Source organism: Oncorhynchus mykiss, chromosome 25 (assembly GCF_057628025.1).
Source record: "Oncorhynchus mykiss isolate SJ-2025 chromosome 25, ASM5762802v1, whole genome shotgun sequence".
NCBI classification, from domain to species: Eukaryota; Metazoa; Chordata; class Actinopteri; order Salmoniformes; family Salmonidae; genus Oncorhynchus; species Oncorhynchus mykiss.
In genome coordinates this window covers 10,663,271-10,681,939 of record NC_143046.1, presented here as the reverse complement: position 1 = coordinate 10,681,939, position 18,669 = coordinate 10,663,271, and the positions used below count along the sequence as shown (strand labels likewise).

Sequence of the window (18,669 nt, the reverse complement as noted above, 5' to 3'; positions counted from 1 at the left end):
CCCAGAATACCTTAGGTTACGCTTTCACTATGGTGAATCACTAAAACAATAGAGAAATACAATACGGAAAGAGAGTGAACAGCAGGTCAGAAATCAGCTCAATGTGATTGAAAAATCCATAGAATCTAATCACTTCTGGGAAGTGACAGCACAACGTTTACCATGGAATCTGCGTCAAACGCAATCACGGAATATTCCTCTGCAGTATAATCAACAGCAGACTCCAACATTTCCTGTGCCTCAACACAATCATGTCTCAGGCGTTCAATGGACAATTCCTTCAACCTCCTTGCTTGGTTTTTGCTCCGATATGAACTGTCAACTGTGGGACCTTTTATGTGACATGTTTCAGGAAACTAGACATATGTCACAGGTCACTACCTCACAGGACAGCCGTTTGAAAGTAAACTTTTTTTAAATCAAAATAGTTTTTTTGAAGCAGAGATGCCATCTCGAACATGTGAACTTTCATGTGCCTTAACAACAAACTTGTATATCATCTGTAAATATTGTTATTTTTTTAAATTACGAGCCTAGTTGGTTAAGCCACAAGAAAAACACAGCAACCTTCCCGCTAGCCATGATTGGCTGAGATAATGAGTGGGCTGGACATGCCGAGAGATGAGTTTGGATTGGTCTGCCATACAGCACAATTCTGTCTATTTGAGCTGGTCAGTAGGTAATCCTGTCTAAAGTGACTTTTTTAAAAATAATCTCGTATTGAAATTTAACAGAAGACTTGACTATGTATCGATTTCAATAGAACTTCGCTCATCTGAGTGTGACAGAGCGCAGAATAACAGATGAATTTACCAACGCTCAACACCGGTTGAATATGGCCGGTGTCAGTAAACATCTGTAAAGAAAAGCGTAATTCAATTGTTGCCAGGAGCACAGTTACAGTCACCACTCTGGATAACATGAAAACAGCCAAACCAGCTCTGCTAGCGCGAGTGAAATGGTCAGAGTTTGGGTGGGGGCTAAAGCTTAAGAGGATTTTTATGGCATTGTACGCGGTCAGTGTGAACCAGAGTGACTTGACACAAGAACGGAAACGACACAGGACGTCTTATTGAAAGGGGTGGCAGTCTGCCGTGAAGCATTCATCCATGTAAACGGGTAAGAGTCTAGCTACATTTTCAGATATTATACATTTCTAATTTGGTCAGAAAGTTGTTTTCATTGCAAGTTAAAGCTTACTGTTAGCTCGCTAGCTAACATTATGTTTACGATCTGTGTGTAATAATATAGCCTAATGTTAGCTAGCTAACTACCTAACATGGAACCTATTTGGTTAACCTTAGCTAGCTATGACACTCGGTTTATATTGCCAGTACTCTATGGACTGGGATTATGCTTCATTGTTTAGCTAGCTAGCTAATGTATACACATGTATAAACAAAAGACCCCAAGTTAAAGCTGACTGTTAGCTAGCTAGCTGATGCTTGATAGCTGGCTCACTAGCTAACATTCCATTTATGATCTGATTGTAGTAATGTTATCTCAGAATGCCATTTCGCATTGCTAGTTATATAGCCTCTTCAAGCAGAGCTTCAGAAAGACCAGAGTGAACACTGTCTGAGATTGCTGGTGTTGTGAATGACAGCACTGTGACAGAGATCAACATCCCACAGCTGGATGGACTGGAGGATAGTACTGTGCTGGTGGAAAGCTATGGCTGGCAACAACACCTGACTCCGTACTTCAGGCCGCTGCCACAGATCAAGCAGTACCAGCACTTTAGGTGAATATCATTTTTATTGCATTGTATGAGGTGATTGCATTGTATGAGGTTGTAATGTCTTAATATTTTTGTTTATTTCCTGTTTTACAGCTTCAATGCTCTGGAGTCTGGTGTTGTTGTCGACAAGGAGTGTTCGGACTCAGTCGGGACCAGTTTTCAGCTGCTGCACAACGCTGACATCCTTCCATCCATAGATGCTCTGCCTGTAAAAGCACCACCTGGACTGGACACAGCTTGACAAACATATATTTTTGAGAAGATCAGGGAGTTTTGCGATGAAGAGGCTATGGACATCACATGCCCTGCACCAAAGTCAAGGGCAGAACAGAAACAGGCTTTTCAAATATAGATTCCCTTATTCATGCATGGTTTGGACGGATCAGCACTATCTGCAGTGCCTCTATTCAAATGACTCTCTCCTAACACACGTTGCTGATACAGTTTTTTAAAATCCTGCAGCTCAGCCACTTTACCCCTGATCGTATGCAGATAACTACCTCTTCTATCACTGATATTGTTATTGATCTTTTACATACTGTATATTATTACATTTTATTGACACTGTCTATTTCTGATCTTGCTATTATGCAAGTAACCGTTTGTCTGTATCGTTTACACCTTCTGTAGAGACCCATCATTCTAGACAAGTGCGTCTGGGTTAGCACCCATCAGTCTAGACAAGTGTGTCTGGGTAAGCACCCATCAGTTTAGACAAGTGTGTCTGGGTTAGCACCCATCAGTCTAGACAAGTGTGTCTGGGTAAGCACCCATCAGTCTAGACAAGTGTGTCTGGGTTAGCACCCATCAGTCTAGACAAGTGTGTCTGGGTTAGCACCCATCAGTCTAGACAAGTGTGTCTGGGTTAGCATCATCTAATATTTAGGAAATGTTTTTATCTGGACACTTTGTTTACCTGGAATTTTTCCGTATTGCGTGCGACTACCACTTTCAGTCATAATCTTTACTACACTACTCACTGTTTAGCACATGACCTCACGTGTGAATCCTTAAAGAGATGGGTGGAGATGGCTTAATGAGAGGGTGTGAACAATGCTGAATGGTGTAGACAAAGAGAGCTCTCAAGTAGGTACTTAAACATTCAAAAGCAATTTTCGGAATTTTCGTCCGGTCATATATAGACAGGTGTGTGCCTTTCCAAACCATGTCCAATCAATGGAATTTACCATAGTTGGACTCCAGCTTTTGACCTCGGCCTAAACATCAACACCACAGATATAATTCACAGCCTTGTGGAAGTTCTCAGAAACCAGGCCCTTCGCCTTCCATGCCATGAATAGTAACATATACAGTGGCTTGCGAAAGTATTCACCCCACTTGGGATTTTTCCTATTTTGTTGCCTTACATCCTGGAATTAAAATAGATCTTTGGGGGGTTTGTGTCAGTTTATTTACACACCACTTTACACCACCACTTTGAAGATGCAAATTATTTTTGTTGTGAAACAAACAAGAAATAAAACAGGAAAAATGAAAACTAGAGCATGCATAACTATTCACCCCCCCCCCCAAAAAAAGTCAATACTTTGTAGAGCCACCTTTTGCAGCAATTACAGCTGCAAGTCTCTTGGCATATCTGGGATTTTTGCCCATTCTTCAACGCAAAACTGCTCCAGCTCCTTCAAGTTGGATGGTTCCCGCTGGTGTACAGCAATGTTTAAGTCATACCACAGATACACAATTGGACTTGGCCATTCCAAGACATTTAAATGTTTCCCCTTAAACCACTTGAGTGTTGCTTTAGTAGTATGCTTAGGGTCATTGTCCTGCTGGAAGGGGAACCTCCATCCCAGTCTCAAATCTCTGGAAGACTGAAACAGGTTTCCCTCAAGAATTTCCCTGTATTTAGCTTCATCCATCATTCCTTCAATTCTGACCAGTTTCCAAGTCCCTGCCGATGAAAAAATTATGTTCTCGGGGTGATGAGAGGTGTTGGGTTTGCGCCAGACATAGCGTTTTCCTTGATGGACTAAAAGCTCAATTTTACTCTCATCTGACCAGAGTACCTTCTTCCATATATTTGGGGAGCCTCCCACATGCCTTTTGGCAAACACCAAACGTGTTTGCTTATTTTCTTTTTTAAGCAATGGCTTTTATCAGACCACTCTTCCACAAAGCCCAGCTCTGTGGAGTGTACGGCTTAAATTGGTCCTATGGACAGATACTCCAATCTCTGCTGTGGAGCTTTGCAGCTCCTTCAGGGTTATCTATGGTATCTTTGTTGCCTCTCAGATTAATGTCCTCCTTGCCTGGTCCGTGAGTTTTGTTGGGCGGCCCTCTCTTGGCAGGTTTGTTGTGGTGCGGTATTCTTGCAGTTTCTTAATAATGGATTTAATGTTGCTCTGTGGGATGTTCAAAGTTTCTGATATTATTTTATAACCCAACCTTGATCTGTACTTCTCCACAACTTTGTCCCTGACCTGTTTGGTCTTCATGGTGCCGCTTGCTTGATGGTGCCCCTTGCTTAGTGGTGTTGCAGACTCTGAGGACTTTCAGAACAGGTGTATATATACTGAGATCATGTGACAGATCATGTGACACTTAGATTGCACACAGGTGGACTTCATTTCACTAATTTTGTGACTTCTGAAGGTAATTGGTTGCACCAGATCTTATTTAGGGGCTTCATAGCAAAGGGGGTGAATGCACATGCACTTTTCCGTTTTTTATTTTATCTTTTAATTGACTTCAGAAATGTTGACTCTTTTGTGTAGGTCCATTACATGAAATCCAAATAAAAATACATTTAAATTACTGGTTGTAATGCAACAAAATAGGAAAAAACGCCAAGGGGGATGAATACTTTTGCAGGCACTGTACATACATATAAACGTAACATATCCCATAGTGGAATTTTGTTTGTAGAACATTTTCGAAAACGTATAAACAATTTAAAGCTGAAATGTCTTGAGTCAATAAATATTCCATAAAGTCCTTACCTGTCCTAGGATAGTGTTGATCCTGTCCACCTCACAGTCGATGATGTAGCGTTTCTCCTGCCTCCTGTCCATCTCCTCGATGATCCGTTTCAACTCTGCTGCGTCCGTGATGCTCCCCACAGACCGAGCCGTCACCTGCCAATTGTTGGTCACCGCTGACTCCATGATGGCCTGAAGGATAGAGAAACCTAGAGAGAGAGAGAGAGCGAAACAGAAAAACAGAGCTGTTTACCATAAGTGCAATCAACTAAGGAAGGTGCTTAATGTATAACGTGTTTAATGTGGCATTAGGTCATGTTTCCTCATTACAATCGGAAATAACAGTAGATGTCCTTCTGCACTGACAAGACAATATCACATGAATACGAGGGGTGGGTGTGGAGGAGACCAGAGCAAGATGTCTTATCTCCATGTTATTAACTAGAGGGCGGCTGATGATCGCCAGGTTATTAAATAGAGGAGGGCTGATGTTCTCCATGTTATTAACTAGAGGAGGGCTGATGATCTCCATGTTATTAACTAGAGGAGGGCTGATGATTTCCATGTAATTAACTAGAGGAGGGCTGATGATCTCCAGGTTATTAACTAAAGGAGGGCTGGTGATCTCCATGTTATTAACTAGAGGAGGGCTGATGATCTCCATGTTATTAACTAGAGGAGGGCTGATGATTTCCATGTAATTAACTAGAGGAGGGCTGATGATCTCCAGGTTATTAACTAGAGGAGGGCTGATGATCTCCATGTTATTAACTAGAGGAGGGCTGATGATCTCCAGGTTATTAACTAGAGGAGGGCTGATGATCTCCAGGTTATTAACTAGAGGAGGGCTGATGATCTCCATGTTATTAACTAGAGGAGGGCTGATGATCTCCATGTTATTAACTAGAGGAGGGCTGATGATTTCCATGTAATTAACTAGAGGAGGGCTGATGATCTCCAGGTTATTAACTAAAGGAGGGCTGATGATCTCCAGGTTATTAACTAGAGGAGGGCTGATGATCTCCATGTTATTAACTAGAGGAGGGCTGATGATCTCCATGTTATTAACTAGAGGAGGGCTGATGATCTCCATGTTATTAACTAGAGGAGGGCTGATGATTTCCATGTAATTAACTAGAGGAGGGCTGATGATCTCCAGGTTATTAACTAAAGGAGGGCTGATGATCTCCAGGTTATTAACTAGAGGAGGGCTGATGATCTCCATGTTATTAACTAGAGGAGGGCTGATGATCTCCATGTTATTAACTAGAGGAGGGCTGATGCTCTCCATGTTATTAACTAGAGGAGGGCTGATGATCTCCATGTGATTAACTAGAGGAGGGCTGATGATCTCCATGTTATTAACTAGAGGAGGGCTGATGATCTCCATGTTATTAACTAGAGGAGGGCTGATGATCTCCATGTTATTAACTAGAGGAGGGCTGATGATCTCCAGGTTATTAACTAGAGGAGGGCTGATGATCTCCAGGTTATTAACTAGAGGAGGGCTGATGATCTCCATGTTATTAACTAGAGGAGGGCTGATGATCTCCATGTTATTAACTAGAGGAGGGCTGATGATCTCCATGTTATTAACTAGAGGAGGGCTGATGATCTCCATGTTATTAACTAGAGGAGGGCTGATGATTTCCATGTAATTAACTAGAGGAGGGCTGATGATCTCCAGGTTATTAACTAGAGGAGGGCTGATGATCTCCAGGTTATTAACTAGAGGAGGGCTGATGATCTCCATGTTATTAACTAGAGGAGGGCTGATGATCTCCATGTTATTAACTAGAGGAGGGCTGATGCTCTCCATGTTATTAACTAGAGGAGGGCTGATGATCTCCATGTGATTAACTAGAGGAGGGCTGATGATCTCCATGTTATTAACTAGAGGAGGGCTGATGATCTCCAGGTTATTAACTAGAGGAGGGCTGATGATCTCCATGTTATTAACTAGAGGAGGGCTGATGATCTCCATGTTATTAACTAGAGGAGAGCTGATGATCTCCATGTTATTAACTAGAGGAGGGCTGATGATTTCCATGTAATTAACTAGAGGAGAGCTGATGATCTCCATGTTATTAACTAGAGGAGGGCTGATGATCTCCATGTTATTAACTAGAGGAGGGCTGATGATATCCATGTTATTAACTAGAGGAGGGCTAATGATCTCCATGTTATTAACTAGAGGAGGGCTGATGATCTCCATGTTATTAACTAGAGGAGGGCTGATGATCTCCATGTTATTAACTAGAGGAGGGCTGATGATCTCCATGTTATTAACTAGAGGAGGGCTGATGATCTCCAGGTTATTAACTAGAGGAGGGCTGATGATCTCCATGTTATTAACTAGAGGAGGGCTGATGATCTCCATGTTATTAACTAGAGGAGGGCTGATGATCTCCATGTTATTAACTAGAGGAGGGCTGATGATCTCCAGGTTATTAACTAGAGGAGGGCTGATGATCTCCATGTTATTAACTAGAGGAGGGCTGATGATCTCCAGGTTATTAACTAGAGGAGGGCTGATGATCTCCATGTTATTAACTAGAGGAGGGCTGATGATCTCCATGTTATTAACTAGAGGAGGGCTGATGATCTCCATGTTATTAACTAGAGGAGGGCTGATGATCTCCATGTTATTAACTAGAGGAGGGCTGATGATCTCCAGGTTATTAACTAGAGGAGGGCTGATGATCTCCATGTTATTAACTAGAGGAGGGCTGATGATCTCCATGTTATTAACTAGAGGAGGGCTGATGATCTCCAGGTTATTAACTAGAGGAGGGCTGATGATCTCCATGTTATTAACTAGAGGAGGGCTGATGATCTCCATGTTATTAACTAGAGGAGGGCTGATGATCTCCATGTTATTAACTAGAGGAGGGCTGATGATCTCCATGTTATTAACTAGAGGAGGGCTGATGATCTCCATGTTATTAACTAGAGGAGGGCTGATGATCTCCATGTTATTAACTAGAGGAGGGCTGATGATCTCCATGTTATTAACTAGAGGAGGGCTGATGATCTCCATGTTATTAACTAGAGGAGGGCTGATGATCTCCATGTTATAGGCCCATCGGACTCTTGTCAAAAGCAGTGCACTGTGTGGGGAATAGGGTTACCAGTACATTAGAAAGAAGAAGAAGTCGTTTGAATGATTCATGATTCATTCACATGTGAAATATTTTCATTTAACAGAGCTAGTTCTCGCAGCGAGAGATTGTACGTTTTCTACGAGCTGAAATAAGAACAATACATTTACGATGTATGGAAAGAGAGAGAGAGAACATGAGCGGGGTAATGAAAATAAATCGTAGCGCTGGTATTTCATTAAGCCAGAAACAAGGTAATTGTTCTCATAAATGTCGGTGTACTAAGCTGTTTTTTCCATTATCTACCCATTGAACTCTACAAATAGGGACTCAAGCCATACCGTACAGAACTCACTACAACAGCAACATCTACCTATCAGACATAATGGTGACAAATGATGATTTAATATTATTGCAACCAAAAAAAAAAGACTGTTTTCAGTTGGTCATTGGGGATTATGCAAATAGCCTTGCCACAGAGTAGTGAACAGAAAGGTGAGCCACGAGACAGAGAGAAAAGCAGGTCATTTATTATTCCCAGTGGATCAGTCCACCTCGCTAAAGCCTTATCTCTATGGACCTACTGCAGACATTAGCCTTACAGTGCCAAACACACAGAGCACAACAACAACAACAAACAACGTTCCACTAAACTCTCCTCACTATCTTAGCATTTCCATTTCCTCCGTTCTAGCTCAGAATTGTCGAGTGGTAGTTTTTGCGACTGGGGTTTCAGCGAGTGTTAACGTCTCTACTCTCAGCATGAACCCTGCCCCTGCTGAACTTCCCTCTCCACCTGTTGGTGAGGAGCGTGGAGAAGGAACACACACACACACACACACTGTACAAACATGTACACACACATTCAGGTCATGACTGTTTAATCCCCCACTAAATGCGCAGAGTAAACGACAGCTAAGTAACCATGGGTTCCATAATGTAATCATTGCTGTGATACATGAGGAGTCTGTACAGTGCCCCGCACCCCCCACCCCCCTCAGGTGTTAAAAGATAACGTAAGTCAAACGGCCTGCATTAGAGAGACTTTGAAATAGACAGAATGTAGAATTCATGCGTCATATTCCTGAGGCATATGTTCTAAAACCTCATCTCCCACACCCAGCTGGATAAAATGATAAAAAATCATGGCAATCTTATGTGTGTGTGTGCTTGTGTGTGTGTGTGTGTGTGTGTGTGTGTGTGTGTGTGTGTGTGTGTGTCTGACATTAAGAAAGCATGTACCTTAACTGGGTTAAATGGCATCCGTGGATGAATAGGTGGCTGGGAGTAGACATGAGGAAGACTAGGGTGGCTGGGAGTAGACATGAGGAAGACTAGGGTTGCTGGGAGTAGACATGAGGAAGACTAGGGTGGCTGGGAGTAGACATGAGGAAGACTAGGGTGGCTGGGAGTAGACATGAGGAAGACTAGGGTGGCTGGGTGTAGACATGAGGAAGACTAGGGTGGCTGGGAGTAGACATGAGGAAGACTAGGGTGGCTGGGAGTAGACATGAGGAAGACTAGGGTGGCTGGGAGTAGACATGAAGAAGACTAGGGTGGCTGGGAGTAGACATGAGGAAGACTAGGGTGGCTGGGTGTAGACATGAGGAAGACTAGGGTGGCTGGGAGTAGACATGAGGAAGACTATGGTGGCTGGGAGTAGACATGAGGAAGACTAGGGTGGCTGGGAGTAGACATGAGGAAGACTAGGGTGGCTGGGAGTAGACATGAGGAAGACTAGGGTGGCTGGGAGTAGACATGAGGAAGGGGTAATAAGAGGTGGCTGGGTGTAGACATGAGGAAGACTATGGTGGCTGGGTATAGACATGAGGAAGACTATGGTGGCTGGGAGTAGACATGAGGAAGACTAGGGTGGCTGGGTGTAGACATGAGGAAGGGGTAATTAGAGGGTAAACCAGTCAACCATGCACTAACCAACATAGCAGTTTGTCACAGAGGATATGCAGTACGTGGTGTACATGTGGTGGTTATGTTCGGGTTGAGCGTTATTGTCCTTTGGGTGTAAATAAACATGATTCAGTCCAAGTCCAATTGTGTTGTTCAATTCAACTCACTGAAGTGTCCTTTTATGTGTAGACTGACTGCACTGTAATCACTGAGGCTTTATGTGTAGACTGACTGCACTGTAATCACTGAGGCTTTATGTGTAGACTGACTGCACTGTAATCACTGAAGCTTTATGTGTAGACTGACTGCACTGTAATCATTGAGGCTTTATGTGTAGACTGACAGCACTGTAATCACTGAGGCTTTATGTGTAGACTGACAGCACTGTAATCACTGAGGCTTTATGTGTAGACTGACTGCACTGTAATCACTGAGGCTTTATGTGTAGACTGACAGCACTGTAATCACTGAGGCTTTATGTGTAGACTGACTGCACTGTAATCACTGAGGCTTTATGTGTAGACTGACTGCACTGTAATCACTGAGGCTTTATGTGTAGACTGACTGCACTGTAATCACTGAGGCTTTATGTGTAGACTGACTGCACTGTAATCACTGAGGCTTTATGTGTAGACTGACAGCACTGTAATCACTGAGGCGTTGTGTGTAGACTGACTGCACTGTAATCACTGAGGCTTTATGTGTAGACTGACTGCACTGTAATCACTGAGGCTTTATGTGTAGACTGACAGCACTGATGCCTGAACAACTTGCATTAGAAACAGGGCCTTAACGGGGACTACTCAGACATGTTATAACATGTTGCCACTGTAAAAACCACTAAGAATTGGGGCACTTCAGAAGCAGCAGAAGTTATCACTCCCTTGATTCCGAAGAGGGGGAAAGAGTAGAGAGGAAAGCAAATCAAGAAAGAGAGGGAATTTTGAATATGCATGCATCCATGTGAGAAAAAAAAAAAACAGAGTAAAAATGCGGCGGGGACTGGAGGTGGGGATGCGATTTGGGAGGGCGAGGGGGTTTGATGGGTGGAGAGAGCGAGAGAGAAGCAGTGATCTCCTCTCTCTCTCTCTCTCTCTCCTCTCCTCTCCTCTCTCTCTCTCTCTCTCCCTCTCTCTCACCCTCTCTCTCTCTCACCCTCTCTCTCTCTCACCCTCTCTCTCTCACCCTCTCTCTCTCACCCTCTCTCTCTCACTCTCACTCTCTCACTCTCTCACTCTCTCTCTCTCACTCTCTCACTCTCTCACCCTCTCTCTCTCTCACCCTCTCTCTCTCTCTCTCTCACCCTCTCTCTCTCTCTCTAAGAGGAGAGAGATAGATCTCAGAGAGCTCGGATCAAGAGAGAGCGTGCTAAAAGCGCGCGAGACTAAAGAGAGAGAGAGATCAGAGAGAGAGTAGACTAAGAGAGAGCTAACAAGAGCAGAGAGATAACTAAGAGAGAGAGAAGATCAGAGCGACACAGAGCTAGCGCTCCCTCTCTCTCACCCTCTCTCTCTTCAACCCTCTCTCTCACCCCCCTCTCTCTCACCCTCCCCCCCTCTCTCTCTCTCTCACCCTCTCCCCCCTCTCTCTCTCTCACCCTCTCCCCCCTCTCTCTCTCTCACCCTCCCCCTCTCTCTCTCTCACCCTCTCCCTCCCCCTCTCTCTCTCACCCTCCCCCCTCTCTCTCTCTCACCCTCCCCCCTCTCTCTCTCTCACCCTCTCCCTCCCCCTCTCTCTCTCTCACCCCTCCCCCTCTCCCTCCCCTCTCTCTCTCACCCCTCCCCCCCCCCCCTCTCTCTCTCTCTCTCTCTCTCCTTGCTGCTGGCAGCACCCTGATCTCTATGTGAATAATTTCAATCATTTGAGATGTAGAGTAGATTCCATGCCTACCTTGTTTTACATATGAATGGAAATGAAGAGAAGGGAAATTAGCTGGTAAATATTATTTTGTGGAATTGAGCAACCTTTTTTTTATTCCACAAAAAAAAAAAAAATCTGAGAAGTCAGCAGCAAAATGAAGTTTTCATGTAGATGTCGAAACGAGAAAGAAGAGAGGAAACGTGATGTGTTCATTTGTTCACTCTGTTCTGGACGGAAAAAAAACGAACCCCGGCTGTCGGGACGCTACAGCTACTTCTTCATCCGGAACAGAGTGAACAAATGAAATGAACACCAGATTAGCTCATACTGTATGGATTTGCCAGTCACACTCCTATAGCTCCGTTAGTTCCTCGCTCATCAGACCACTCTGGCCTAACTCACATCCAAAGTTAAATATGGACGATTCAATGCTTCCCCAGGCTGAGGTCTGAATTCTTATGACCATCCAAGCTAGTTTAAATCACAGCCAATAATGCCGTGTCCTTGACAGATAGGATTGATGACCACATCATTGTAGACATTATCTGATCAAGTGCATCAGCCCAGTCAGCGTTAGACACATCTCATAACCTCCTGCTGCATCCTAACGAGCTCAACCAAGACAAATGACACCCTCTATTCCTTAGTAAGTCGACCTAGTCAAAAGTAGTGCACTCATGTATATAGGGTGCCATTTGAGAAGCAGCCCAAACGGCGGTGGTATACCTGTGTGTGTGTAGTGAGAGAGCCTCTGTTCATCACACTCCTCAGTGCTCGTCACGACATAGTTGAGGTCGTATTTCAATATACTGTAAAGGAACCCTCCACCTGCCTGGTTCACCAGCCCTCCACACACACACACACACACACACACACACTCTACCTCGACTGGTTTGTAATTCACAAGGTGAATAACAGAATATCTACATGAGTAAAACATCTGAGATCAGTCATTTTTCCATCCTTCCTTCACACTGTATCTTTCTGCCGGCAGAATATCAGAGGACTTGTCAAACTAGCAACAGTGCTCTCTTCAGTGACAACAGTCCCTAATGTGCATTCACTGCAGTGAGTAGCCCACTCTGTCAGTGTGTGAGGGTTGCCTCTTCCTTCCCTCTCTTCTCCTCTTCCTGCTCCACTTCCTTCCCTCTCTTCTCCTCCTCCTGCTCCTCTTCCTTCCCTCTCTTCTCCTCCTCCTGCTCCTGTTCCTTCCCTCTCTTCTCCTCCTCCCCTTCCTTCCCTCGCTTCTCCTCCTCCTCCTGCTCCTCTTCCTTCCCTCTCTTCTCCTCCTCCTGCTCCTCTTCCCAGTCCATGCAGCGCATCCAGTCCAGTCCCATCACAGCAGATGGCACCAGGGCTGTCTGTGTTAAAAGCAGAGCTGCCATCTATAAGTGAGACCTGCTCCACTTTGCTTCCTGCCTGTGTGACAGACTCCTCTGTCTATCCCCCCCCCCCCATCTTATTAGGGGTTCAATGTGGGGTGTCGGAGGTTTCCCCGATTCCCACTCTCCTCTGTTTCTCTCTCTCCCGTGCCCCACTCTCCTTTCCTCACACTAATTTCCCTTCTTTCTCTCCTCTCCTCCATTTCCCTCTCTCCTTTCCCTTCTCTCTCTCTCCTCTCCATTTTCCTCTCTCCTTTCCATTCTCTCTCCTCTCCTCCATTTCCCACTCTCCTTTCCCTTCTCTCTCTCTCCTCTCCTCCATTTCCCTCTCTCCTTTCCCTTCTCTCTCTCCTCTCCATTTCCCACTCTCCTTTCCCTTCTCTCTCTCCTCTCCATTTCCCTCTCTCCTCTCCATTCCCTCTCTCCTTTCCCTTCTCTCTCTCCTCTCCATTTCCCTCTCCTTTCCCTTCTCTCTCTCCTCTCCATTTCCCTCTCTCCTTTCCCTTCTCTCTCTCATCTCCTTCATTTCCCTCTCTCCTTTCCCTTCTCTCTCCTCTCCATTTCCCTCTCCTTTCCCTTCTCTCTCTCCTTTCCCTTCTCTCTCTCATCTCCTTCATTTCCCTCTCTCCTTTCCATTCTCTCTCCTCTCCTCCATTTCCCACTCTCCTTTCCCTTCTCTCTCTCTCCTCTCCTCCATTTCCCTCTCTCCTTTCCCTTCTCTCTCTCCTCTCCATTTCCCACTCTCCTTTCCCTTCTCTCTCTCCTCTCCATTTCCCTCTCTCCTCTCCATTTCCCTCTCTCCTTTCCCTTCTCTCTCCTCTCCATTTCCCTCTCCTTTCCCTTCTCTCTCTCCTCTCCATTTCCCTCTCTCCTTTCCCTTCTCTCTCTCATCTCCTTCATTTCCCTCTCTCCTTTCCCTTCTCTCTCCTCTCCATTTCCCTCTCTCCTTTCCCTTCTCTCTCCTCTCCATTTCCCTCTCTACTATCCCCTCTTTTACCTCTAGTCTCCTCCATTTCTCATCTCACAGCTGACACAGGTTAAACAGACAAATAACACACATACAATCTTCCCGTTGTCTCCTGTGCCAAACAGTACACTTCAGTAGGCCACCACTGTACTGCTCTGTAACTGTCTACAACCGCATCACACCTTATTGGAAAATGATCAAAGAGCTAAAATACTGTGGTTCAGGATTGAGGGCAGAAATACTGTGGTCTGACAGATTGTAAATGTAATAACTATTCCCTCTACGACAATCCCCTGGTAACAGAGAGATCGGGTGGCCTTCTGAGCTCTGTCCAGAGTCCTGAAATGACACCAGAAACACCCTGGATTGAAACGGCCGAGAGCTGCCTTTTAAAAGGAGACGAGGTAGGATACAGACAGTATCCAGCATCCAGGCTAAAGTGAGCTGGAAGACTAAGAAGAAATCCGACTTCTGTCATCTTATTGAGATTGAATATCGTGTTACAGAACGGCATGAGTGTCTTGTCTCTCTCTCTCTCACTCGCTCAATTTCAATCAAAGGGCTTTATTGGCTTGGGAAACATATGTTAACATTGCCAAATCAAGTGAACTAGATAATAAACAAAAGTGATATCAACAAAAAAAATGTACATTACCATCACAAAAGTTCCAAAAGAATAATAATTTGTAATGTCTTTATTATGTGCAAATAGTTAAAGTACAAAAAGGACAATCAATACACACAATACACACAATACACACAATACACACAATACACACAATACACAAAAAAAGAAACGGCCCTTTTTCAGGACCCTGTCATTCAAAGATAATTCATAAAAACTTCACAGATCTTCACTGTAAAGGGTTTAAACACTGTTTTCCATGCTTGTTCAATGAACCATAAACAATTAATGAACATGCACCTGTGGAACGGTCGTTAAGACACTAACAGCTTACAGAAGGTAGACAATTAAGGTCACAGTTATGAAAACTTAGGACACTAAAGAGGCCTTTCTACTTATTCTGAAAAACACCAAAAGAAAGTTGCCCAGAGTCCCTGCTCATCTGCGTGAACAATCCTTAGGCATGCTGCAAGGAGGCATGAGGACTGCAGATGTGGCCAGGGCAATAAATTGCAATGTCCATAATGTGAGACGCCTAAGACAGCGCTACAGGGAGACAGGACGGACAGCTGATTGTCCTCGCAGTGGCAGACCACGTGTAACAACACCTGCACAGGATCGGTACATCCGAACATCACACCTGCGGGACAGGTACAGGATGACAACAACAACTGCCCAAGTACCACCAGGAACGCACAATCCCTCCATCAGTGCTCAGAATGTCCAAAATAGGCTGAGAGAGGCTGGACTGAGGGCTTGTAGGGCTGTTGTAAGGCAGGTCCTCACCAGACATCACCGTCGCCTATGGGCACAAACCCACCATCGCTGGACCAGACAGGACTGGCAAAAAGTGCTCTCAGCTGATGAGTCACGGTTTTGTCTCAGCAGGGGTGATGGTCGGATTCGCATTTATCGTTGAAAGAATGAGCGTTACACCAAGGCCTGTACTCTGGGGCGGGATTGATTTGGAGGTGGAGGATCCGTCATGGTCGCGTCAATGTCCGCGAACTTACAGGTGCCTTGGTGGAAGAGTGGGGTAACATCTCACAGCAAGATCGGGCTAATCTGATGCAGTCCATGAGGAGATGCACTGCAGTACTTAATGCAGCTGGTGGCCACACCAGATACTGACTGTTACTTTTGATTTTGACACACACACCCCCCCCCCCCCCAATTGTTCTGGGACACATTATTCCATTTCTGTTAGTCCTATTTCTGTGGAACTTGTTTAGTTTATGTCTCAGTTGTTGAATCTTATGTTCATACAAATATTTTTTTGCTGAGTTTATTTACAATGTTGTTTTTTCTTCACTGGTTTTTATTTTCGTGTGTCAACAGGCCATACATCTGGCTGCTGTGATGACTGTGGTAAAATATATGCACCCACTAATGGTAGTCGCTCCGGCTAAGAGCGTATGCTAAATGACTAAAATATACGAGAGAGAGAGAAATAGAGAAAGAGAGAGAGAGAAAGAGAGAAAGAGAGAAAGAGAGAAAGAGAGAAAGAGAGAAAGAGAGAAAGAGAGAGAGGTTCTTGGTAGTTTTATGGGTTTTACTGCTGTGTCCTTTCTTGTCACCGTGACAACCCTGATTTATCCCTCCTGACCGTGCATCTTTTAAGTCTCATGAAGAAGACGGCTTAAAGGGAGGGTGATGGTGTGTGTGTGTGTGTGTGTGTGTGTAATTAAACATGGAGGAGGCATGTGTGTAAAGTGTCTGCTGGGTGTAATTCATGTCATTATTATGGCTGTTATAAACCACACCAAAGAACCCAGGCATCACAGAGCCCAGGCATCACAGAGCCCAGACATCAAGCTGTTATAGGTGATCTCTCTCTGATACCAGTTTGGTTTAACAGGGCTTCATGTGAGGGCTATGGCAATATGTTTTCCTCTTAGGTAGTGGAATATTGAGTAGAATATACTGGCTGTGGAACTAATAGTCCAGCGTGGTAAGGAGTAATTCCAGAGGTCATAGCTAGTAAATACTCTCTCTCCTCTCTCTCTCTCTCTCTCTCTCTCTCTCTCTCTCTCTCTCTCTCTCTCTCTCTCTCTCTCTCTCTCTCTCTCTCTCTCTCTCTCTCTCTCTCTCTCTCTCTCTCTCTCTCTCTCTCTCTCTCTCTCTCTCTCTCTCTCTCTCTCTCTCTCTCTCTCTCTCTCTCTCTCTCTCTCTCTCTCTCTCTCTCTCTCTCTCTCTCTCTCTCTCTCTCTCTCTCTCTCTCTCTCTCTCTCTCTCTCTCTCTCTCTCTCTCTCTCTCTCTCTCTCTCTCTCTCTCTCTCTCTCTCTCTCACACTCTCTCACACTCTCTCACACTCACAATACAAATTAAAAGTTAAAGTTTAAAAGGGAATACAAATAAACAATGTACAAATGGTTAAAGAACACGAGGGAAAATAAATAAGCATAAATATGGGTTGTATTTACAATGGTGTGTGTTCTTCACTGGTTGCCCTTTTCTTGCAACAGGTCACAAATCCTGCTGTGATGTCACACTGTGGTATTTCACCCAGTAGATTTTATTTAACCTGGATTTAACTAGGCAAGTCAGTTAAAAACCAAATCTTATTTTCAATGACAGCCTAGGAACAGTGGGTTAGCTGCCTTGTTCAGGGGCAGAACGACAGATGTTTACCTTGTCAGCTCGGGGATTCAATCTTGCAACCTTTCAGTTACTAGTCCAACGCTCTAACCACTAGGCTATCCTGCCTCTAACCACTAGGCTATCCTGCCTCTAACCACTAGTCTACCTGCCTCTAACCACTAGTCTACCTGCTGGTTACTAGTCCAACGCTCTAACCACTAGGCTACCTGCTGGTTACTAGTCCAACGCTCTAACCACTAGGCTACCTGCCTCTAACCACTAGTCTACCTGCTGGTTACTAGTCCAACGCTCTAACCACTAGGCTACCCTGCCTCTAACCACTAGGCTACCCTGCCTCTAACCACTAGGCTACCACTAGGCTACCCTGCCTCTAACCACTAGGCTACCCTGCCTCCCCAACTCCCCAGATGTGGTCAGTGTGCACATAGTCTGTCTTCTCTTGAGATCCAGGTCTGCATTCGGTGGCCTTTCTCAATAGCAAGGTTATGCTCACTGAGTTTATTCATAGTCAAAGCTTTTATTAAATTTGGTTCAGTGACAGTGGTCAAGTATTCATTCTAGTTGGCTCTGTTGTTTTGTTAATTCGTTCCAATGTGTCAAGTCATTATCTTTTTGTTTTCTCATGATTTGGTTGGTCTAATTGTGTTGTTGTCCTGGGGCTCTGAGAGGTCTGTTTGTGTTTGTGAACAGAGACCCATGACCAGCTTGCTTAGGGGACTCATCTCCAGGTTCACTTCACTGTAGGTGATGGCTTTGTTATGGAAGGATTGGGAATCGCTTCCTTTAACTTCTTATGGCTGGGGGGCAGTATTGAGTAGCTTGGATGAATAAGTTGCCCAAAGTAAACGACCTGCTCCTCAGTCTCAGTTGCTAATATATGCATTTATTATTAGTATTGTATAGAACACACTCTAAAGTCTCTAAAACTGTTTGAATGATGTCTGAGTATAACAGAACTCATATTGCAGCCAAAATCCTGAGGAGAAATCAAAACAGGAAGTGAGAAATCGGAGCTTTGTATGTATTCATTCACCAGAGTCCCCAATGAAATCCCATTGAGATATTAATGATAGTGCACTGCCTAGGGGTTCCACTAGATGTCAACCATCAATAGAAATTTTAATGAGACTTCTGTGGTGTTGCGGGAGTGAATGATAGCAGAATCTATCAGATGTCTGGCAGTCAGCCATTTTCTGATCACAAGCATTCCTCATGGTATCCACTTGCGTTCCGTTGCTCAAGAAGGAATACTCGGGTTGGAACTTTATTAAAGCTATATCTTAAAAATATCCTAATGATTGATTAAGTACTTAGTTTGAAATGTTTCTTCGACCTGTAATATAACTTTTTGAAGTTTTTGTCCGATGTAACGCTGACCAGAATGAGCGTTTGGATATGTATACCAAAAGCTCTAATAAAAGAAGGTAATATGGGCATAAATAACGGACATTATCAAACAAAACAAACATTTATTGGGGACCTGGGATTCCTGGAGTGCTTTCTGATGTAGATCACCAAAGGTAAGGGAATATTTATCATGTAAT

The 18,669-nt window shown here is 44.3% G+C and overlaps 1 protein-coding gene and 1 long non-coding RNA gene across 4 annotated transcripts in view; one reads left to right on the top strand and one right to left on the bottom strand.

Moving 5' to 3' along the window:
• The window catches only part of LOC110504371 (glutamate receptor 3), a 231,947-nt gene that overhangs the window by 110,924 nt on the left and 102,354 nt on the right, over positions 1–18,669 (bottom strand). For all 3 annotated transcript variants that reach the window (XM_036970540.2, XM_036970539.2, XM_036970543.2), the window contains exon 4: positions 4,702–4,889. In XM_036970540.2, the coding sequence (XP_036826435.1) occupies positions 4,702–4,889 (188 nt within the window). The remainder of the gene's footprint in view (positions 1–4,701; positions 4,890–18,669) is intronic.
• LOC149971530 (uncharacterized) lies at positions 643–3,137 on the top strand. Its single transcript, XR_016492121.1, has 3 exons — positions 643–1,119; positions 1,607–1,744; positions 1,835–3,137. It is a non-coding gene; the product is annotated as an uncharacterized LOC149971530 (long non-coding RNA).